The following is a 24,029-nucleotide window of genomic DNA, read 5'->3' on the forward strand; positions in this document are numbered from 1 at the left end:
TTGATGTAGAGACATGTTTACCTATAGCTATAGCCTCCTCCTCATCAAACTCCCTCGATTCTGGCCAATTTTGAATAATGATTCGATGTCGAAGTGTTGGTTTCTTCACAGCAGTATCACTTCCTTCTCCTTGATCAAATTCATTTTCACTCTCAGAAGCCGATTCTTCAACTGCGTCCCAGTTATAATTTGGCATAACTTCACTCTCAACCTATTTGGATGGAGGATATCGCGGAGGTTGAAATGCATTCTCACTCACATGCATGTATGTTGGAGGCAACTGACCAGAAGCAAGCTTCCCGGTTCTCTTTTTCATTGCCATGGTGTCTGGTGGTGTAGGAGATTGTGACATCACATGTTTTGTTGCTCCCAAAGGTGCAACAAATTCTCTTTCTCTAAGTGTGGTTTGACACTTGTAAAAGAAGATACCGGCTGTTGTGTAGCTTTTTGAGGCTGCTGTGTAGCTTTGTGAAGCTGATGGGTAGCTTTTTGAGGCTGATTTGTAGTTGTTTGAGGCTGTTGGGAAGCTTTGAAAGGCTTCAAAGAAGGCTGCAAGGTAGCTTTGAAAGGCTGCAACACAGGCTGCATAGTAGGCTGGTGTGGATTCGGTGTTGACGCTTTTTGTGTTGCAATTTCAGTCAGATTGGGAAACGTAGGTCCTTTATACCATCTACTTTGTGTTGTTCCTGTAAGAGTGGGCGGAATTGGTTGTTGTAATGGGTTAGAGGATGGTTTTGTCTGGGTAAATGATGGTTTTGATAATGCCTTCAGTTGTGGCTTTGAAACCATGGAAGTAGGCCGAGGCAAGGATGATTGTGGTGCAACCATGGTTTTTTTAGCAGCTACTGGTTGCTTAATGGGTTGTGTTACCGTCCCAAATGTCTGTGACACTCCAAGTGTTGGAGGACTGAACGGTCCCCAGTTTTGGGAGGATGGATCAAAAGATTTTGGGGACTTGGATGCAGCAATGCTCGACCATTCGTCAACAGCTACCAATGTTCTTTTAGTCCTGTAACTCATATTTTAGTTCCTGTTCAGAAAAAAGAAACACAATCAGCCATGAATAAAAAGGTCATTAAACCAACTCAATTGCTAAATTAGACTTGATTCAATATCAGAAGTTGATAAAGCAAAATATGTATCACAGGCTAGATTTACAGAAAAATGAACAAATGTAGGGAAGAAATGTGCTAAGCGCAGGTCAAAGTGTGAGGGGGTCGAAAAAGCGCGAGGCTAATGCGTGACCTTGTCCCTCGTGGGTGTGATGATTCTTTTTATTCAATCAAGTGTAATTGGATTTCCTGTGAGTATACACCCAATTGACTAGTAATATAGGAGTCGCCATTCAGTTTTTAACGACAATGAGAAAAACTGACAAAACCCGGTTATCGTGACATAAAGGGAGTGCAATTATGTTTGACCACGACGACCGTAGGTTCCCTTGTGATCCCTGGTGTGGGGATCTCTCAATATACACCCGCAAGGTAGAGATTGAGGGTTCGGGGGACTGTAACTACCGAGAGGAGTAATTCGCTCGTCGATAACTCCAGAGGCAGGATATCCTTACTAGCTCAGCATAAATAATTGAAGGGACATGCGTTAACTATTAAACTAATCTGAGTTGATTTTAGCAATATGCAACATATAATACTAATTCGATCGCGATTATCTTATTTAAATAACATTAAGGGACCTAGCATGATAATCCGATTTCCCAAAAATATTATATTTGTTAGGCGTGATAGAACAATCAAATTAGGTTAGTTTAACAGTTCATAAAAAGGGCGAGGAAAGCAGTTAAATCATCGAAAAGGGACACATTACGACGCACCCTTGAGAGGTGCGTCACGGTTCTCAGAAAACTAACCACTTTGACTTTGCTATTTCTCCTTTTTATTTAACGAATCTCAATTATGGGACAGGATACGTTATGGTCGATATATGGATCGATTGCGACAGAACGCGTGAACAGTTTCGCAGCGAGAGGCTTAGGCTATGGGGTTTAGAGTCAATACTCAGAATATATTATGTGTTGTTGTGTGTTCTTTCACGGTGAAACTAGGGGCCTATTTATAGGGAAGAGTTCGTGGAAAGATAGAATTAGGAAAAGAGACGTACCCAGGTATTTTCAGCGCCCAGGCCTGGGCGCCGAAGATTTCGGCGCCCAGAGCCAGGCGTTGAAAATAGGGTCTGGGCAGTTTTGTTTAGTCAGATTCGGATTCCTAAAATCCGTAGAGTTTGAGATTAATTCGAGTCTTTTAGCGCGTATCAATTTTGTGACGGAATGCGTCTGGGCCCGTTACGAACTCTAGGCTCGTTAGGATTTTAATTAATACGTAACTCTTATTTCCGAATCCTATTAGGAATAGGATTCTCGCAGTTTTCTATCTCATTTAGGATTTATGTTGGAATGCAACACCTAATTTTGACAGGTTTCTATCTCTTATGATTTGCCACTTTTAGACGCTACCTTTTACGGCAGTTACTATTTTTAACAGGTTTCCATAAATAGCAGGTTTCGGGTGAAATGAAATGGGGAATCGAGATTCGTTTATTTTATAGGAGATGCGTTGTCAAGTGGAGTTTTCATGCTTTCATCATCGAACCTTTCCCTTGCGGGAATGGGGACAAAAGTAGGTGTCTACAGTTAGCCCCCACTTTGACTGAGTCTTGGAGTAAGACGATGGTCAAAGTATTAGACGGAGTGCGTCACACAAGCCATGGTGTATGTGACTTGTTTTGCGAGGGTCTCACGAGCCCCCGAGTGATAACATTTGACTTAAGGGTCATCACTTGAAGTGTCGACATATCCCTCACGTGTCATTGGGATTTTTCAACTGATAGTATAGAAACTTCCTCACTTTGTCATTGGAAGGATCTAAAGGTGCGTAGAAACTCCCTCACTTTGTCATTGAGAGTAGCTACAAATGTTTTCGAAATTAAAGCTGTAAAGTGTAATTGGGCCTGGCCAAGCCCAATCACGAGGTAAAACGTTTTTAAAGATTCTCATTTTCAGGGCTAGCTAAACGAGAAAACCCCCTTGTTTTTATAGGACGTAAAACGAAGGAAAATCCAGCAATCGTTCTTTTTTGGAAAAACGAAAAACCAATCCTTTAATTTTTGGAAAAAGGGAAAACCAATCCTTTAATTTTCGGAAAAAGGGAAAACCGATCCTTTATTTTTCGGAAAAAGGGAAAGCCGATCCTTTAATTTTCGGAAAAAGGGAAAACCGATCCTTTGATTTTCGGAAAAAGGGAAAAACGATCCTTTGATTTTCGGAAAAAGGGAAAACCGATCCTTTGATTTTCGGAAAAAGGGAAAATCGATAAAAGTTATCGCTGCAGCGACTAAGGACCTGCGCTGTTAGTGACGCAGACCCCGCCCGCTGAAGGTGGGCGAGCCTGTCCGCTGAAGGTGGACCCCCCGTCCGATAGAAGTGGACGAATCTGTTTTGATGTTTTTTGAAAATAAGGACCTACGCGGTTTGTGACGTAGACCCCGCCGGCTGAAGATGGCGAGCCTGTCCGCTGAGGGTGGACCTCCCGTCCGATAGAAGTGGACGAATCTGTTTTGAATTTTTTATTTTTTTTGAAAATAAGGACCTACGTGGTTTGCGCCGTAGACCCCGCCGACTGAAGATGGCGAGCCTATTTTAAATTTGTAGACTTTATTTTTCGAAAACTAAGGACCTGCGCGGCTAGTGACGTAGACCCCGCCCGCTGAGGGTGGGCGAACCCATTTTGAATTTCTTATTTTGCCTATGTAGAAGAGCTTTTGGTGATTACAACCTGTTGGTGGGTCGTAGTATTTCCTGATTAGATGTGTCCTGTAAGTGGGTCCACATTGTGCATTTTTTGTTTAACAATATTTTTGTTTATATATTTTTCTTCCTTTTTTTTTTGTGATAGAAATATCAAGATAACGGATATCTTATACAAAATAGGGGAGTACGCGTGCCCGACAGCGAATATTCGCTGTCTAGGAAGCATTTTCAGCGCCCAGCAGTGGGCGCGAGAATTTCTAACGCCCAGAGCTGGGCGTTGAAAATGCGAAGGGGGGGGGGGGGGCTGGTCTTTAAATTCGCGGACCGTCTCCTTCCTTTCCCATTTTCACCATTTTCGCTCAAACTTCTTCACTTCTCTCTACTGATTTTTGCTCGTATTCTTCACTTTCCTTCACGAATTCTACTCCAAATTACTTCCCAATCTTTCCAATGTAAGTAATTTTCAATAATTTTGAGCTTTTTTGTCAATTTCAGTATTTTTGTCAAGTATTTTCGTGCATGAAATTGATTTGGGGGTTTTTGATTTTGTGCCCCTTTTCTTTAATTAGATAGTTGGAAATGTTCCACATAACATGTTAATTAGTTTGTGCATGTTAATTTTTGCAAGTATGTTGATTTTTGTTGAATTTGGGCATTTTCATGCTAGCCCCCAAGTATACCTACGAATCTAGTATTTTCTTATAATGTAGGCGTTCTTGGTATATTGCTTGCGTTCCTCATAATTCATGAATGACAAATTATGGGAGAATTTTGATTTTGCTGGAGTTAATTTTTTACTTAGGGAATTTTGCTAAGTATGAACTTAGTATCATGTTTTTAGGGAACAAAAAATTATATGACTCCATTTCATGAGTGAAATGCCCTCTTTTTAGGGATCGGTATGAGTGCCGATTTTGTCAAAGGTATAATGCCTTGTTGTATTGTTGATCAGCATGTCCGACGAGTCGTTACCCCCTCCTGGTGGCCACGAGGTGCGTGGCATGACGCGTCAGTCGACTGGCCCGGGTCCCCTATGGGTGGGCCCTGAGCTTTACGATGGTCGTGATCTGCACTACGACTTAGAGCACCATGTGACCTCCCGCCTTCACGCGAGGAGAGAGACTACGTTCCGCGGCTATGGCGCCGCGACGAGTGAGACCGTTTTTAGCTATCTGAGCTCGGACGCCCAGGCCTTGGTGAGGGCGAGCTCACTGTTTCCGGTGGTTGAGACCTTCTGGGAGATACTTCGGCTCAACATCTCCCTGTCCTTTCTGCGGTCGTTCATGAGGTGGTGGTGGGATACCACCAACACCTTCCATTTTCCTTGGGGCGAGATGACGATCACTCCTGAGGACTACACAACTTTGACGGGTTTGACCTTACAGGGAACCCCGTTCGTCTGAGGTCGGACGGCCCATCGCCGACTGTTGCTGAGGGTACCAGGCTCCTGGGCTCGTGGATGGGTAGTAGGTTACCTTCGTACCAGCCCCGTGGGATACCTTTCGCTGACCTGATGTGGGATTTGGAGCACGGGGTAGAGGAGTCGCCTTCGAGACAGGCTCGGCTGTTCTACCTCCATTTTATTACTTCCACTTTTCTATCGGGTCCGACTGACACCTTTGACCCGAGGTGGATAGGCATGGTGGAGGACGTGTCTACACTGGGTGACTATCGCTGGGGCGATTTGGGCTATGCGACGCTTGTCGGCCAGATGAGTTTGTCGGTGCGCGACTCGGACCCGAGTAGATGTCACTTTGTGATCACATTAGCGGGAGTGCCGCGTTTGATCGAGGTATGTGCCTAGACTTTCTTTTGTTTTTCTCGCTTTTACCCAGCCTCTTTTTTTTTAACGTTTTATTATCCTTTTGCTTTTTGCAGCTGTGGGCCTTTGAGCACTTACCTTGGCTGGCTCCCCGAAAGGGGCAGAGGCCTTTGGAGTTCCCTGCCGGTCGCCGTTGGGGTTGGAAGAAGAAGCTGACAGTGCGCCCACCGCCCGATACCGTGTGAGATCTTATCCGGGACGGGAACCCTGAGCATGTACAGAATCTTATCCTCTATCTCGTATTTCGTCATTCTTTTCATGTGCGAGATCTGACTGCATTTTGTACGAAAACAGGTGGTTTGGACCCTATGGCTCTCTTTTAGGGGTACTCATGCTTCGGTCAGGGAGAGTTATGCCCTGAGCCAGATGCGGGTCTTGTTCGTTGGCCGCCGGGACCCTGTCTGGTACCTGGGAGAGCGGGTACGTATGCAGACGGTCGGGGTTTTTTCGGTGCCCAGGCCTCCGCCTGCGACCATGCTGTCTACTCGCTCGATAGGCGAGTCGTGGAGGGTCCACTCGAGGACTGGCGTGCCGGCGACAGAGTTGGTGATAGAGGGAGCTAGCTATTACCAGTTTATCCAGGATTCTCTTCGTCTCCCGGAGCCTGGCGCTGTAAGTTGCCTCCTCTCTTTGTATTGATTTTAGTGTTTTCATGTTCGTGCCCATGTGTTTATGCCTACTGTGTTTTGTGCAGGAGGGTCCTGACCCCCTGTTGGGGGGATGGGTGCTTCCCGATGCTCGGATCTCGTATACCGGAGAGAGTGGATCCGAGATTGTGGAGACTTTCCCGGAAGACCGGGTTTTCCATGCTCCGCTCCCTGAGGGAGTAGAGGCGGAAGACCGGGTTTTCCATGCTCCACTCCGCTCCCGGAACACCCTCTTCTTTATATTTTTTCTTTCTTTTTTACTGACATTCTTGTTTTAGGTTCCGGCCCGTACGGCCAATGCGATGGTGGGGGTGATCAACCGGTTGAAGTCCGCGTTGGTTCGAGCTCGGTCTGCACTTTCTTGCAGGAGCCCCCACTCTACTAGGGTAATGTGCCATCTCTTTTTTCTTTTGATCTGTACCTTTGGTTTGGCTTTCGGTTATTCACTCTCTTTTTTGTCCCTTTTTGCAGACGGCTACTGGGCGTGCTGGGGCCGACGACGCGGGTCCCTCGGGCGGGGGACACGGTCGTCGCGAGAGAGAGAAAGCACGATACTCGCCCCTACGGTATCGCCGTTCTGACGCGTGGGTGAGTTCTTCCGGGGAGAGGTCCGAGCCGGAGCGTAGGCGGCGTTCCGTGTCGGTGGCCCGAGAGCCTAGCCCCGAGTTGCAGTCGCAACCTCATTTTTGGGGTGACTCTGGCTGGGGTCCCTCATACCACGGGGAGTTGAGTGGATGGACCGGCGAGGCTTGGAGATATGGAGCCGATGACGAGTCTTAGGCTTACCTCCTGTTTTATACATATTCATTCTTGTGTTCCGCATGTATATATATATTTTTTTTGCGATTTTTGGTGCAAGAATGTTTTGAGCCTTCCGTGGGCTTTGTTTTAACATATTATAGCAATATTAGCTTCCTAAACCAACGACGAATTTCGAAAAAGAAAAGACTTTCGTAAAAATAATGAGTTCATATAAGAGTGCACATATATTTTAGACTAACCGACTACTTGGGGTATTACATATGCATGTTCACTATTTTTTCTGTCGACTCGTGTCATACTCCTTTGTTGGGCTTGTTCCTGGAAACTCTTATGGCTTTTTCATTTTATTTGGTCTTGCCCGTGCATGGGTTAGGGTAGAGTGCCCTTTGCAATATCTTTTCTTCTTGATGCGTTGCATGACTTTATTATTTTTATAATTTTTTATTGGACCGAATCCTTGAGAAGGATTGCCTACGTATCTTGTCAGAATCAGGTCGTAGTTCTAGCTTTTTTGAACAAAAACTTTTTGAAAGGGTGTTCATTACTCGTCTGCTTCCCCCCCCCCAAGTGTTCGTGGTTCTTTTGAGGGTTAGAAAAAGGAGTACGAACACTTTGTAGAGGCGGGAGGGTAGGTGGCAAGAGAGAACGACGCCCCATTTAGGGCGAAGGAAATATCGGCGCCCAGGCCTGGGCGTGAGAAATAACAGCGCCCAGTCCTGGGTGTTGAATTTTTGTCCTTCGCTTTTTCTACTTTATCGAGTTTTATGCCGTTTGTTTAGAGTAATGCGCAGAATGTTTGCTTATGAGTCTTAATATGTTTCATTAGATGCCTTAACTCCGGACTGAATTTTATTAAATATAGTACTTTTTCAATTGGTCTAGGTTCGTGAGGTTAGCGAATTCCGCTCCATCTATGTCGGCTAGTTGGACTGCTCCGCCAGGTAGGATGGTCTTTACAAAATATGGTCCTGTCCAGTTAGGCCGGAATTTTCCTCGAGGGTCCGTAGTAGGTGCGCGGACTTCTTTTAAAACAAAATCGCCTTCTTTGATGTTTCGAGGTTTGACTCTTTTGTTGAATTGCCTTGCGATGCGCTTTTGATACACTTGCACGTGATGTAGAGCTCTCAACCTCCGTTCGTCTAAAAAGACGAGTTCGTCGTACCTAGCTCGAACACAATCAGCTTCGGGTAGCTTGCTTTCTAGGACGATCCGGAGGGAGGGAATCTCCAACTCGACCGGTTGGACTGCTTCCATTCCGTATACCAAGGAGTAGGGTGTTACTCCAATGGAGGTGCGGATTGAGGTTCGATAGCCCCATAGTGCGAAGTGTAATTTATTGGGCCAATCCTTATAATTTTCGGCCATTTTTTCGATTATGACTTTAATATTTTTGTTGGCCGCCTCTACCGCGCCGTTCATTTGCGGCCTGTAGGGAGAGGATTTATGGTGTTTGACATGATATTTTTTGAGCAGGTCTTGGACTTCGGCCCTGAAGTGGGAACCTTGGTCACTTATGATTTCATGTGGAACCCCGTATCGACAGAATATGTTCTTTTCTAGGAATCGAGCGACATGTTTGGCTGTTAACTTTGCATAGGAGACTGCCTCTACCCATTTAGTGAAGTAATCAATTGCAACTAAAACGTACTCGTGTCCCCCTACGCCTGTTGGTGTTACCTTGCCGATTATATCTATACCCCAGGTGGAAAAGGGCCATGGAGAGGTGAAGGTGTATAGTTCTGAGGGAGGCAAATGGTTAAGGTTACTGAAGATTTGGCATTTTGGGCAAGTTTTTACAAAGTGATGGCAATCGGTTTCCATAGTGGTCCAATAGTACCCTGCGCGGGATATTTTTCGGGATAGCATTTTTCCGTTCATATGGGGTCCGCACACGCCGTTATGTTATTCTTCCATCAGTCTTTGGGCTTGGTTTTGATGGACACAAAGTAACTTGATTTTATTCGGCGTGTATTTGTACAGTTCTCCTAGAATTATGCTATATTGTGAAGCGAGGAGGCGTAGGGCCTTTTGTGCTCGCGGGGAAGTGTTTGGGGGGAATTCCCCACTTGTTTTGTAACGAAGGATGTCCGTGTACCATGGTTCTTCTTCGGTGTTTTCAGGTTCGGAGTCTATGGCACAACAATAAGCCGGCTCTTTCCTTCGCTCGACCCGAAGGGTCATTCCGTCCCATTCATTCGGGATGTTGAGCAATGAAGCTAGCTTCGCTAGTGCATCCGCGAATTGGTTGTCGTCTCTTGGCAAGTACGTATACTCGATTTTTTCGAATTGCTCGACTATTTGGTCCAAGTGAGCTTGATATTTTGAGAGACTAGTGCTTCGGACCTTCCATCTTTTGGATATATGGTTGATTATTAGGGAAGAATCCCCGAAGACTTGTAGGTATTTGACTCCGAGGCTAACTGCGGCCTCTAGCCCGACTATGCAGGCCTCGTATTCGGCGGCATTGTTTGTGGCCTCGAAGTCAAGTTTGATGGAAATTGGTATATGGGCTCCTTCGGGACTGACTAGGAGAACTCCGACGCCGCATCCTTTTTGGTTGGACGCGCCATCGAAGTATAGTGTCCAATAGTCGTCTTGTATCATCAGAAGTTCCTCGTCGGGGAGGAGGTAAGCTTCCGGGGTTTCCTCATTCGTGGCATGCTCGACCAGGAATTCGGCTACCGCTCTTCCTTTGATTGTTTTTTCCGGCATGAATTTTAGGTCGAATTCTGAGAGCATGACTAGCCACCTGGACAGGCGACCACTCAGGGCGGGCTTTTCGAACACGTATTTTAAGGGATCTAGTTGTGACACTATATGAACAGTGTGGGCCAATAGGTAATGTCTGAGTTTTTTGGATGCCCAGACGAGGGCGAGACAGGTTTTCTCAAGTTCTGTGTATCTCGTCTCGTACTGTATGAACTTCTTGCTCAAGTAATAAATGGCTCGCTCGGATCCATGTACACACTGTGAGAGCATAGCTCCTGCTGCAGTATCCGTGACGGTTAGGTATAGGCGTAAAGGGATTCCAGGCAAAGGTGGGGAGAGGACGGGTGGCTTGCTTAGGTATTCTTTAATTTTATCGAAGGCAGTTTGGCATTGTTCATCCCATTCGGCCTTTTCCTCTTTTCTTAATTTTTTGAATATTGGCTCACAAGTCATAGTAAGCTTGGAAATGAACCTACTAATGTATTGCAGCTTTCCTAGGAAGCCCCTTATCTGTTTTTCAGTTTTTGGTGGGGGCATTTCGGTAATGGCTTTGATCTTAGATTGGTCAATCTCGATTCCTCGCGTACTAACAACATATCCTAGCAATTTTCCCGAGGTAACCCCGAACACACATTTTTGTGGATTTAGTCTCATGTTATATTTCAAGATTCGAGTGAAGAATTTTTTAAGTGCCGGGAGGTGACCGCGCCGGTCTTTAGATTTGACGATCATGTCGTCCACGTAGACCTCAATTTCTTTATGTATCATGTCATGGAGTAACGTGGTGGCTGTTCTTTGATAGGTGGCCCCCGCGTTTTTCAAACCAAAAGGCATTACAGTGTAACAATATGTTCCCCAAGGGGTAATGAAAGTTGTTTTTTCCATGTCTTCTTCTGCCATTAGTATTTGGTTATATCCGGCGTACCCGTCCATAAAGGAGAGGAGCGCGTGTTCTGCGGTGTTGTCTACTAGTATGTCAATGTGAGGTAGAGGGAAGTCATCTTTAGGACTGGCTTTGTTGAGGTCTCGAAAGTCTACGCACATTGGCACTCGTCCATCTTTTTTAGCTACGGGGACAATATTGGCCACCCATTCTGGGTAGTTGGAGACTTTTATAAAGCCGACGTCTAATTTTTTAGTGACTTCTTCTTTTATTTTCAAGGCTATCTCTGGTTTGAGCCGCCGTAGCTTTTGTTTTACTAGCGTCATTTTGGGATCTAGCGGAATTTTATGCTCAGCGATTTCTCGATCTATTCCTGGCATGTCTTTGTAGGACCAAGCAAAGACACCCTCGAATTCCCGCAAAGTGGAGATTAGATCGGCCTTTTCAGTGGGAGTTAAGGTGAGGCCAATTTTAATAATTTTAGGATTTTCTTCTGTTCCAATATTTACCGATTCTGTGTCCTCAATTATAGGAGTTTTGAGTTCTTGTTCATTTACAGCTTTTATTAGTTTGGTATATTCCTCTTCTGGCTCTTTTTCGTGCTCATTAGTGGCGAGACATTCTGCATTATTACTCTGATTTTTAAGCGGCACATACTCAAAAGTTTTGTTTATCTTATTAAAGTCATGAAGCATTACATCAAAAAGATCTCCCGGAGTAGAGATTTCCGGGTCTAAACTATTTTTGGGAGGGGTTACAATTTTGCTAGGTTCGGACTCGGAGTCAGACTCGGATTCAGACTCTAATTCTTCGTACATCGGACCCTCTCCCGCAGATATCTTGAACTTTATCCCACGAGCATTAGTCCATTTGAAAGTCTTGCGCCACCCTCGTTGGATTTGGTCATCTTTTGAGGGTGATGGAGCGATCAATTTAGTAGGATCGAACACTTCATCTTGGAGAGCTAGTGCCATAATTTCTGTTTCCTTCTTCGCTCTTTTCTTTTCTAACCCAAACAATAGCCCGAAAGCATGTGAGTTGGGGAGCGTTTTTGGCATAGCATGGTTCTTTGGGGCGAGTGGCCTTTGAGAACGTAAAGGGTCGTGTCCCAGAGCATGCATCTCTTGGGTTTGTGCGACCTCTAGGTACAGATGTTCGGGATACGCTTCTTCCTTCGCGTTTCTTGATGGCTATCACGGGCAAGTACTCAGGGGCCCTGCATTATTGTTGTGGAGTAGGAGACACATTAGTTTGTTTCGTGAGTCGGTTTTTTAGGCATTCTATGACTACCCTTAAGTCGGACTAGTATATTTGGACTGTTATGTGTGCACTTTGAACTCTTTATGTTTTTTAAAATCTCTGCCCGTGTGTCATTCATGATTATTTGCATGGTCGACTTTTAGTGTCGAGCATTGCCGTCGTAGGAGACCTAACAACGACGCAAAGAGTTATTAATTTTTCGCGAGTCGCTTTTGAAATCGAGTGCTTTTCTTACGCCCTCGTAGCAATTCTTTTTTTTATGAATATTTTTTGCTACGTATTTTTTGCTACGTATTTTCCTTTCGTGCGGCCAAGCAGCAACTTCAGCGCCCAGCTAGGGGCGTGAGAAATTCTGGCGCCCAGCCAGGGGCGTTGAAAATGCGTCCCTGGCTGGTTCTCGTTTTCTGTCTTCTGTTTATGCGACTTCGACTTGCGTGCTTGCCTAATAACGTCCTTTACGCGTAACAGCGTTTGTGGGATTCGTTACGGGCCATCCCGAGCGTCGCTTATTTTGTGGCGATCATTCGGGTTTGCGGAACACGTGTTTCGGTATAACTCTTTGGCAAATTAGTCTATGAATGTTTGGGCAGTTTTTAAGGTCGTTGGTTTTCTAGGATAGTTTGTGACACACAATCACATATTTCGCTACACATAACTACAATACAAACATGGGTTTGAAAATTAAATATGCCATGTAGTTTATGATAGGCTTCTATGGGTAGTTTATCAGCGCCTGGCTTGGTACCGCTTCTATCGTAGATCCAACACATGCCCTGGTCGAGGTAGTGTCTTCAACAGATGAATTTCGCTCAAGAGGCCAACCCGCAAGTGCAAGCCAAGGGGACATGCAGGCGAGAGGGACCTCATGGGCGAGCGATTGGGTTCGGGATAGGTGTACTACCTGCACAAGTACCGAGTGGGAAACATGCGCGGCGTATGCACCCCCCTATTGGCGAAAAAAGGTATCCTTAGTCCCAACTCCCGAGAGAGCCGAGATTCGTTATGATGTTCTGCCCGTTCACATTAATACGCTGATTTTCAGGTCGTCCCAACTTCATGGGGAAATAAACGCGGGGTAGGATCGTTTCACCCTTCGGCTATTTTGATTACCTACAAGCACGAGTATTTCCTTCACTGTCCCCAGTGGAGTCGCCACTGTGAGGGGGTCGAAAAAGCGCGAGGCTAATGCGTGACCTTGTCCCTCGTGGGTGTGATGATTCTTTTTATTCAATCAAGTGTAATTGGATTTCCTGTGAGTATACACCCAATTGACTAGTAATATAGGAGTCGCCATTCAGTTTTTAACGACAATGAGAAAAACTGACAAAACCCGGTTATCGTGACATAAAGGGAGTGCAATTATGTTTGACCACGACGGCCGTAGGCTCCCTTGTGATCCCTGGTGTGGGGATCTCTCAATATACACCCGCAAGGTAGAGATTGAGGGTTCGGGGGACGGTAACTACCGAGAGGAGTAATTCGCTCGTCGATAACTCCAGAGGCAGGATATCCTTACTAGCTCAGCATAAATAATTGAAGGGACATGCGTTAACTATTAAACTAATCTGAGTTGATTTTAGCAATATGCAACATATAATACTAATTCGATCGCAATTATCTGATTTAAATAACATTAAGGGACCTAGCATGATACTCCGATTTCCCAAAAATATTATATTTGTTAGGCGTGATAGAACAATCAAATTAGGTTAGTTTAACAGTTCATAAAAAGGGCGAGGAAAGCAGTTAAATCATCGAAAAGGGACACATTACGACGCACCCTTGAGAGGTGCGTCACGGTTCTCAGAAAACTAACCACTTTGACTTTGCTATTTCTCCTTTTTATTTAACGAATCTCAATTATGGAACAGGATACGTTCTGTTCGATTTATGGATCGATTGCGACAGAACGCGTGAACAGTTTCGCAGCGAGAGGCTTAGGCTATGGGGTTTAGAGTCAATACTCAGAATATATTATGTGTTGTTGTGTGTTCTTTCACGGTGAAACTAGGGGCCTATTTATAGGGAAGAGTTCGTGGAAAGATAGAATTAGGAAAAGAGACGTACCCAGGTATTTTCAGCGCCCAGGCCTGGGCGCCGAAGATTTCGGCGCCCAGAGCCAGGCGTTGAAAATAGGGTCTGGGCAGTTTTGTTTAGTCAGATTCGGATTCCTAAAATCCGTAGAGTTTGAGATTAATTCGAGTCTTTTAGCGCGTATCAATTTTGTGACGGAATGCGTCTGGGCCCGTTACGAACTCTAGGCTCGTTAGGATTTTAATTAATACGTAACTCTTATTTCTGAATCCTATTAGGAATAGGATTCTCGCAGTTTTCTATCTCATTTAGGATTTATTTTGGAATGCAACACCTAATTCTGACAGGTTTCTATCTCTTATGATTTGCCACTTTTAGACGCTACCTTTTACGGCAGTTACTATTTTTAGCAGGTTTCCATAAATAGCAGGTTTCGGGTGAAATGAAATGGGGAATCGAGATTCGTTTATTTTATAGGAGATGCGTTGTCAAGTGGAGTTTTTATGCTTTCATCATCGAACCTTTCCCTTGCGGGAATGGGGACAAAAGTAGGTGTCTACAGTTAGCCCCCACTTTGACTGAGTCTTGGAGTAAGACGATGGTCAAAGTATTAGACGGAGTGCGTCACACAAGCCATGGTGTATGTGACCTGTTTTGCGAGGGTCTCACGAGCCCCCGAGTGATAACATTTGACTTAAGGGTCATCACTTGAAGTGTCGACATATCCCTCACGTGTCATTGGGATTTGTCAACTGATAGTATAGAAACTTCCTCACTTTGTCATTGGAAGGATCTAACGGTGCGTAGAAACTCCCTCACTTTGTCATTGGGAGTAGCTACAAATGTTTTCGAAATTAAAGATGTAAAGTGTAATTGGGCCTGGCCAAGCCCAATCACGAGGTAAAACGTTTTTAAAGATTCTCATTTTCAGGGCTAGCTAAACGAGAAAACCCCCTTGTTTTTATAGGACGTAAAACGAAGGAAAATCCAGCAATCGTTCTTTTTTGAAAAAACGAAAAACCAATCCTTTAATTTTTGGAAAAAGGGAAAACCAATCCTTTAATTTTTGGAAAAAGGGAAAACCGATCCTTTAATTTTCGGAAAAAGGGAAAACCTATCCTTTAATTTTCGGAAAAAGGGAAAACCGATCCTTTGATTTTCAGAAAAAGGGAAAACCGATCCTTTGATTTTCGGAAAAAGGGAAAACCGATCCTTTGATTTTCGGAAAAAGGGAAAACCGATAAAAGTTATCGCTGCAGCGACTAAGGACCTGCGCTGTTAGTGACGCAGACCCCGCCCGCTGAAGGTGGGCGAGCCTGTCCGCTGAGTTTATTTTATAGGAGATGCGTTGTCAAGTGGAGTTTTTATGCTTTCATCATTGAACCTTTCCCTTGCGGGAATGGGGACAAAAGTAGGTGTCTACACAAAGAAGGGAGTTTTTCTACATGGAAAGTTCAACATAACTGTAGCTAACAAAATATTATCTGCAATCTACTCCGCGATAAGGCGATCAAGCAATTGAATTTACGAAAGTCGTTATTGTGGGGCGATAAAAATACCAGAGGAGAGAGAAAGGAGATAGTGGTGAACGTTGAGGGACAGGAGAAGAAGTGAACTGATCTGGACTGATCTGAGCAGGACTGATCTGTACTGGTCTGAGCAGGACTGATCAGAGCAGGACTGATCTGATCAGGACTGAGCTGGTCAGGACTGAGCTGATCAGGACTGATCTGATCAGGACTAATCTGGTATCCTTTTAACTTAAACTCAGGTGCCGTCTTTCTTGTTTGCTGCAATAAATTGGCCCTAGGACTCTTTGATTACTCTTTGATTACTCCGTAATAAATTAGTAGACATGCTTGGTTAATTTAAACTAACAGATCACATGTGCCACGACTCTGAGATCACTTGTGCCACAATATTCGTGTTTTAATGTTCTTATCTACTTATCACCTGTAGCAACTGAAATGCAACAAACCAAATAAGGTTGAAAAACAATCAAAAACAGCTCTCTGATTAGCAAGCTTGTAGCACCACCGTTGTGAATATGACCTTGTACTTTTCTACGGGATAATAAAGGGGCAAGAAAGAAAATATAATTTGTGATATCTTATCTGTGATTCTATTCATCAGGTAAATGTAAGAACAGTTTGTTCCTGGTCAACTACTCTGATCTTGAATTTCTAATCACTAAGAAAATTACAAACTAAGCTCACTGAATTCTCTTCTTTAAATCAAACCAAACTAAGAACAATAACACCACATAACAGCAACCACTGGATTAAATAGAGCGAGAAGGCAAACCAGATAGTCATTATAGTAAAAAAGTTCACCTAGTGCATGAGCAAAGTAGAATCAGCACTGTTAAGCAAGTGCAAGCATAATCGCATGGTATAGCAACTAAGAAGTGAAATATAATAGAATAGTACCCCCATCCTGTTTGAATTAAGATATAAATGTAACCAGAAAACTGCAAAATCAAGACATAGAACTATCGAAAAAATTGACTCGATTTAAGAACATGAGACTGCACACTCATAGGGTGTTGGCTAACGGGCGCACTGATCTAATTACAGTCATCTATCCAAAGACATTTCAATTCCTTATTTCTGCGTGAAAGAACAATTTGTAAGTGTAACCTTGCTGACAGACAATATACCATATAAATGCTCAGGAAAAAACAAAAATTACTCGAGTTTGATCGAGGAGCCTAACAAAAAGCAGAACCAGCCAGGAAAGGCGCTAGAGAAAACAAAGCAGAAGAGCTAAAACTAAACCAAAGCACTTGAAATCTTTAGTATATACCCTGATCAATAGTCAAACAACAAAACAACCAAGCAAAAGTAGATGACAGCAACCTGGTATTAATTAGTATAATGAAAATGTGCTCTTAGCCTCTAAGCATAGGCTAGCTAGTTGTTACGACTTACGGGCAGGGATTCAATACGATGTGTGCTTTTCTATCTTGTACTGTAATCATATTTGGTTTGGTTATGTATTTCGATTTTCTTATGAAGGTATATAAGAATCTTCAGAAAGCTGTTAGCCCTCCAAAATGCATATAGCTCCTACCTCCGCTCAACTACTCCTAAGAACAATTCTCTACCTATTACAAGTTTCGGTAACACAAGAACAAACGATGAACCGAATCAAATAAAAAAGGGGGAAATCACAAAAAATAAAGAAAAATTGCCCCCTTTTACGGAATAACAGTATAACAATCTATGCAACACCATCAAAGAAACAAGTAGTAAGGGCACTTGGACATTAGTAGACAATAAAAGAAGTTAGTATAGATTAAGTATATAACTCATTATTCAACCAGATTAAACAATATAACTCACAATGTCATGAACAAATACAAAACCAAAGCAAAACAATAAAAAGATAAGCATAATCAATTGGCCCCACCCTCTTCCTCTACTGGTAAAGAATCCCCTAAATCAAACATTTCTCTAGGCTTGTTCTTAACAATATGCAACCATCCCTTTTGTATCTCATCTTCTACGTAAAAAACTTGTTTTGCTTGAGATGAGAATACAAATGGATCATCTTGCAACAATCGTCCAGAATGCATCAATTTAGAGAAATTGACGCATACTCCGCCGTTTGGATATGCTCTTACACCCCTATGAATGTCTACCCAATCACAACGAAACAATACAACTTTGTAATCTCCGTAATAATCTAATTCATAGATATCTTTCACTTTTCCATAGTATTCCTCTCCATCCGCTTCGACTATAATTCCAGAATTTTGTGTCAAACGACGACAATCGCGATCCGTGGAAAGGAATTTGTATCCATTGATTATGTATCCTTTTAATTTTCTGCCATAAGAATGCAAACCACCCGCCAAAGCTTTTCTTAGTTTCCCATCTTCGGTGGTTGCATCTATGCAATGTAACTAGAATGATACATCATTAAATCAAATAATTTTTTTTAAAAAATAAGTATTTATTCACATTAAAAGAAGTTAAGTAACCTTATTTTGCAGCCACCCTCCAAATTCATTGATGATCCAGTTACTTTCATCACTCTCCGTGACAGGATTTTGTAAGTTCATTTGACGTTTCTCGGTTAAAAATTCACTTCATGGAAGAAGAACAAAATTAATAGTCATCTATTATAACAATAGATAATTCAAAGGAAAACCAACATAATACTTACTCTAGATCCCCTTTTATCTCATCGGAGTGAAGCAAAATGTAGCGATGAGATTGTTTTAAGCTTTTGTCATCAAGGCGAATGCTGACATCCTTCCTAATAACTCGACCACCGGAATTAAACAAGTAATCATTGGGATTTGGAATGTCATCATCCATCCTTTAGGTATGTTGAAGATGGTCTTAACACCTTGAAGATATCTCGAACAAAACCTAATTGTCTCCTCTAAAAGGAAGCCTTCTGCAATAGATCCTTCAGGTTGGGCTTTATTGGTTAAATGTGATTTCAAATGGGACAAGTACCTTTCAAATAAAACATTTGTACTTAATATATAATAAATGTGAAATATTTAATAAAAATAATATAATTTAGACGTGTAAGATATTAACCTTTCAATGGGATACATCCATATGTATTGCACTGGTCCACCAAGTTTAACCTCCTCCACTAAGTGAATCAACAAATGGACCATGATTGTGAAAAATGAAGGCAGAAACTCCCTTTCCAAGTCACAAAGACTTAAAATAATTTTATCTTGAAGACCATCTAAATCATCTAGATCAATAGTAGTAGAGCACAACTTCTTCAAAAAGGAAGACAATCTAGCCAACAAGTCAATCACTTTTGTAGCTTTAGAGGCCCTTAAGGCAACGGGAAGGATATCCTGCATTAGAACATGGTTGTCATGACTTTTGAGGTTAATCAGCTTCCTTTGCTTCATATTCACACAACTAGAAAGGTTGGATCCATATCCATCAGGAACTTTAATTTTCTGCAAAACATTTAGGAACCTCTCCTTCTCCTCCGTAGACATAGAATAGGAAGCCAAAGGCATGCATTCACTTCCGTTAGGATTAGTACTCAGCCAAAGGTGAGACTTTATTCTCCATGCTTCAAGGGCTTCTCTATCATTCTTACTATCTCTACTCTTATCCATACTAAGAAGAGTTCCCAAAATATTCTCAGACACGTTTTTCTCAATGTGCATCACATCTAAATTATGCCTTAGAAGATTATGCTCCCAATACACCAAATCAAATAATATGCTTCTCTTGGTACCAAAGTCACTTTCATCTTGGACATCATCATCATCATCATCATCATGTCTTCTTTGCCTCTTTTTCGGTGGTGCTTTTGACTTTCCGTAAACATGCTTCAACTTTTCTTGCTGCCTCAATATATCAGTGCCGCTAGGACGAGATGGGGCTTTACCCCACTCATTAGTTCCAAACTTCTCACAAAACTTGGCACCTTGACATCGATATGGGTGATCTGCAGGTAACCATTTTCTATAGCTACAATAGCAAATCTTGCTCCCAAATCTATCAGAAGGCGTGGAATCTAAGCATATAGGACATGCATTGTAACCTTTTGTGCTCAAACCAGAGAGCATTGCATAGCCGGGAAAGTCATTAATAGTCCAAAGCAAAGCCGCACGCAAATTAAATTTCTCTCCGGCAAAAGCATCAAATGCTTCAACCCCTGTCCACAACAATTTCAATTCATGCACTAATGGTTGCAGATACACGTCAATATCATTTCCGAGACTTGATTTTCCCGGAATAAGCGTGGACAGAATGAAAGAAGACGGTTTCATACATAACCATGGTATAAGGAATCAACATCACTGGCCACGTACTATAAGTGGTGTTCATTAAACGGTAAGGATTAAAACCATCACTCGCAAGACCTGATCGAACACTACGAGGGTCTAATGCAAAATCTCTATGACGCTCATCAAATGCCTTCCATGCTAAGCCATCTGAAGGATGCCTTAAAATCTTCTTATCATTTTCACCCAATCGCTCTGTATCATGCCATCTCATATCTTCTGCTGTTTCTGATGACATGTAGATTCTTTTAGTCTAGGTATAAGAGGAAAATATCGCATTACCTTAGCTGGCACACCTTTCTTACAAGTATCCGTACCTTGATCACTTACAACGCCACCCCTATCCTTAGTTTTCGTCCACCTCGATGTACCACAAACATGACACTTGTCTTTTTCTAAAAATTCACCCCAATACCACATGCAATTATTCGAAAAAGCATCAAACTTTTCATACCCAAGGCCCAAGTCTTTTATCATTTTCTTACTGTAATAATAAGAAGAGGGAAAATCAAGTATTTGAGGAAATGCATCTAGAATTAACTTCAACAGCATATTGAAAGATTCTATGGACCAGTGATTCATACACTTCAAGTGAAACAAGTGTAACAGAAAAGATAACTTTGAAAAATTGATACACCCCTCGTATAATTTTTCCTCGGAAGCTTCAAGAAACTTCTTATACGTCACATCTTCTTCTATTGTAGAATAATCATATTCTACATCTGTGTCATAGGCCACGGGCTCCTCAATCAATTCATCATCCTCTTGTGCTTCTAAATTTGGGATATTGGGAGGCATATTAATACTAAATGCTGATCTTAATAGCCCTCCCATATTATCTCGACCTACAAACCCACTTTGGTAATCAAGGGATCCTTCACTAGTAATCCCTCCATCACTCTCAAATATACGCTGAAACGTATCCCCTTTTCCATGAAAAATCCAATCCTTATATGGCTTATAAAATCCCTTAAACAAAATATGCCTCTCCACTTCATTTACGGAGAACCATTTCTCTACCTTACAGTTCTTACATGGATATCTAATTTTTCCTTCGACTAGATCTTGCTTGGAAAACTCAATAAATTCCATACAACCGTCGATATATTCACGATGACCAGTGGGTAGATCGATCCAATTTTTATCCATATCTATACGAAATTAGTAGAGTAATTAGTAATATACGTCGTTCGTAGAATAGGATATTTTTATATGTACTTATTAAAATATTATGATCATTCTTAGAACCTTGATATATCACACGAGATTAATTTAAGTGACATATAAAATCAAAACACCTCCGTACACAACTCTTCTTAATTCATACCATAACTTATGCTTTTTTGTTTAATCATTCTTCATTAGTGACTAATATTTGTTATCTATCTTCATCTTCTAAAAGTTATTACCCTCCTTCACTTCCATATTATATTTTCTTTTTGCGTACAAGATGATACTTTCAACTTCACATGAATTTGCAAGGAAAATAAAGCATGTAATTTTAGCGCACAAGGTGATACTTTCAACTTCACACGAAGACAACATTATAAATCCATTTTTTATAAGGAGTAAGAGTACCTTAAGTAACGTGGCATCACGTAATCAGAATTTATGGTAGTAAAATTTCATGAATTAAATGTAATTCAGCTAAGCAAAATTATGCAGTGGGGATAATGTAATTAGACAAACAATACCAACACAAAATGCCAAAGCTAACAAAAATACCTACTTACAAATTTAAAGCTATTATATCAAAACATTTGAAATTAAATCAACAGGAATACAACAGAAAGAACCAACTTTTGCATGATTGACGTAAGTTAAGATAGCACAATAAACGTCAGTATATGCTCATTGTATATAAATTAGACATCGAGGAAATGTAAAGCCACGGAAATTATATTCTAACACTTAACAAACCTAACTTGCAGAGTTGCAGCCCACCCTTCATTGTCCATACAAAATTTGGGAAATAACAATTGTCCAATAAAAATCCTAAAACGGACTTTATAGTATACATACCTCTAGTATCAAAGAGAAGATGCAACGCACGAACCGATGCACGAACCTATGAACAACGCTAAAGACTCGTAGGAAACCTTGAACCGGTGTAGCAATGCATGAACTGATGCACGAACCTACGAACAACGCTAAAGAATCACAGGAAACCTTGAACCGGTGTGGTCGGCGAAACCTGATAATGTTGATAAATTATGGTCAAAATATAAGGACAACAACATTATCCGGAATTTAAAATCTAAAAAATATAGTAGATGAAGTTATCAACTTAAACAGAAAACACTATAAACATATTAATTCATGACTATGAATGCTCCATGAAAATGAACAAATGTAGGGAAGCAATGCGCTAAGAGAAGGTCAAAGAAGGGAGTATTTTCTACATGGAAAGTTCAACATAACTGTAGCTAACCAAATATTATCTGCAATCTACTCCGCGCGATCAATCAATTGAATTTACGAAAGTTGTTATTGTGGGGCGACAAAAATACCAGAGGAGAGAGAAAGGAGATAGTGGTGAACGTAGAGGCACAGGAGAAGAAGTGAACTTATCAGAAGTGAACTGATCAGGACTGTTCAGAACTGACCTGATCAGTACTGATCAGATCAAGACTGATCAGAGCAGGAATGATCTGATCAGGATTGAGCTGATCAAGACTGATCGGATCAAGACCGATCAGAGAAGGACTGTTCCACTAAATTATTTGTATTTTCTTATTAAAATTAGTATAAGTTCTATTGTGACAAATAATTTTGCAAACTCATCCAACCTAATATGTTGTGTTTTCAACAGGTTAAGCTATCTCCATTCTAAGAAGATTATTCATAGAGATGCAAACACAGAGAACATGCTACTAGATAAAACTAGGACTCTGAAAATAGAAGATTTCGGTGTAGCCCGTGTTGAGGCTTCAAATCCTAGTGACATGACTGAATAGACAAGAACACTTGGTTATATGGCCCCCGAGGTATGTCTGCCACACTTACCTGTTTTCATTTTGAACGAGGATTGAGTTAAGGGATGCAACTAAACAGTTAGCTCCAATGCCTTCCCCTAGTTTTTAGTTTTCTACGAGTTATGTTTGCCTAAACGGTGGCGTAGCTCAATGATTAAGCTGAAAAAAGTCATTCTAGTACTAAAAATTGCTTGGAAGTTGTATCACTGTTTTCAGAAGGAAAAGACTGGACTGGAATATCCATATGTATGGATTGCTTGGTTGGTTTCACTGCTATATTAACATACCCCTACGGCCCTACTAGAACAGAAAAGAAAACAACTCTTCTAAAGTAACATGATGAGCTGATGGAAACTATGAGTAGAGTAAATATGTAACAAAATTTACCATGCTACTAGGTACCATTTCCAGAGACTGGCTTTTACTTTAGCATCTTTTTGTCAATGTATTTTGGAGTATGGTTGATTTAACAAAGAAAAATACAAAGTTTTATAATGGCGGTCTTATGCAAACGGCCGTCTTGGTGTCATATAAGTTACGTAAGCTCAATATACATACAGATTAATCATAACAACTCTGAGTTTTAAAGCTAGTAAGCTCAATATATATACAGATTAATCAACAAGTTGGCAACCACTTCGGGATCTGGATACAAATCATCAGGAAAGCTGTCATATAGAACTAATATAGAAGTACTATATTAGCCTCTGTATCTGTTTCTACTTTTAATTATGGATAAAATTGTTTTAGGGTTCAACAACACTTTGTGTCTAGATCAGCTGCCCATGCAAGTATGCAACTGAAATTTCAAATGATCATTTCTCATGTGAAGTAAAAAACATCCCTTCCATGGTAGGAGGTTGAAACTTTGTCACTATGACCTAGAAAAATCTATAGTCTACAGCCCTACACAGAACTTATCAAATACTCAAACAAACCCCATAAGTTTAACCATTTGTGGAATGATCCATAAGAAATAAGATCAGAATATCAGCTCACGTCATAAAATATGCTTGGTAAAACAGAACACCACATATAGGTATATCATCTCACAGTGCTCCTGTTAGCCTCCTAACTCTTCAGTAAATCAACCAACATGGAAGCATAAACCAACACAAATTTTTAATGAAAAAAGAAAGGAAAACATTAAAGCGATATCACATTTAAATTGAAGATAGCATAGAGCACTCATGTATCAAGTGTTGAAATTTTTTTTTTTTACAACTTGTGCATCTTCAGTGCATGAAGCTGAAAAAACTATTCAATTTAAACAACAAAGGCATACAAGGGAAACCAGAGCCCGGGACACAAAGGCCTCAAACTGAAGCAGATTCGAAAACTTGAGCAGCAAGAAACAAAATTGAGGATGTGAAAGCATTCCAAACTCTCATTAGT

General features: G+C 41.6%; 3 protein-coding genes across 3 annotated transcripts; all 3 read right to left on the reverse strand.

The window, feature by feature from the left end:
- Positions 1 to 93: 93 nt before the first annotated feature.
- LOC130461865 (extensin-like) lies at positions 94 to 21,850 on the reverse strand. The gene is made up of 2 exons (XM_056830103.1): positions 21,682 to 21,850; positions 94 to 1,030 (listed from the first exon to the last, which is right to left on the reverse strand). The coding sequence occupies exon 2, from the start codon at positions 1,018 to 1,020 to the stop codon at positions 352 to 354; it is 669 nt and encodes a 222-aa protein (XP_056686081.1). The 5' UTR covers positions 1,021 to 1,030; positions 21,682 to 21,850; the 3' UTR covers positions 94 to 351.
- LOC130461633 (uncharacterized) lies at positions 17,278 to 19,873 on the reverse strand. The gene is made up of 6 exons (XM_056829786.1): positions 19,687 to 19,873; positions 18,437 to 19,529; positions 18,260 to 18,349; positions 18,051 to 18,206; positions 17,866 to 17,971; positions 17,278 to 17,787 (listed from the first exon to the last, which is right to left on the reverse strand). The coding sequence occupies exons 1-6, from the start codon at positions 19,871 to 19,873 to the stop codon at positions 17,278 to 17,280; spliced, it is 2,142 nt and encodes a 713-aa protein (XP_056685764.1).
- On the reverse strand, positions 19,870 to 20,808 carry LOC110777423 (uncharacterized). Its single transcript, XM_021982024.2, has one exon. The coding sequence runs from the start codon at positions 20,806 to 20,808 to the stop codon at positions 19,870 to 19,872; it is 939 nt and encodes a 312-aa protein (XP_021837716.2).
- Positions 21,851 to 24,029: the final 2,179 nt, after the last annotated feature.

Source organism: Spinacia oleracea, chromosome 5 (assembly GCF_020520425.1).
Source record: "Spinacia oleracea cultivar Varoflay chromosome 5, BTI_SOV_V1, whole genome shotgun sequence".
Classification (NCBI taxonomy): domain Eukaryota; kingdom Viridiplantae; phylum Streptophyta; class Magnoliopsida; order Caryophyllales; family Amaranthaceae; genus Spinacia; species Spinacia oleracea.

Bases quoted from the DNA above. Each gene is read 5' to 3' on its own strand.
- LOC130461865 (XM_056830103.1), bottom strand. From the start codon at position 1,020: ATGAGTTACAGGACTAAAAGAACATTGGTAGCTGTTGACGAATGGTCG.
- LOC130461633 (XM_056829786.1), bottom strand. From the start codon at position 19,873: ATGAGATGGCATGATACAGAGCGATTGGGTGAAAATGATAAGAAGATT. The intron at 17,972-18,050 runs GTAAGTATTATG...TCTTCCATGAAG, and splicing joins GAGATAAAAGGGGATCTAGA to TGAATTTTTAACCGAGAAAC. The intron at 17,788-17,865 runs GTTACTTAACTT...GTATCATTCTAG, and splicing joins GAGGGTGGCTGCAAAATAAG to TTACATTGCATAGATGCAAC.
- LOC110777423 (XM_021982024.2), bottom strand. From the start codon at position 20,808: ATGGATAAAAATTGGATCGATCTACCCACTGGTCATCGTGAATATATC.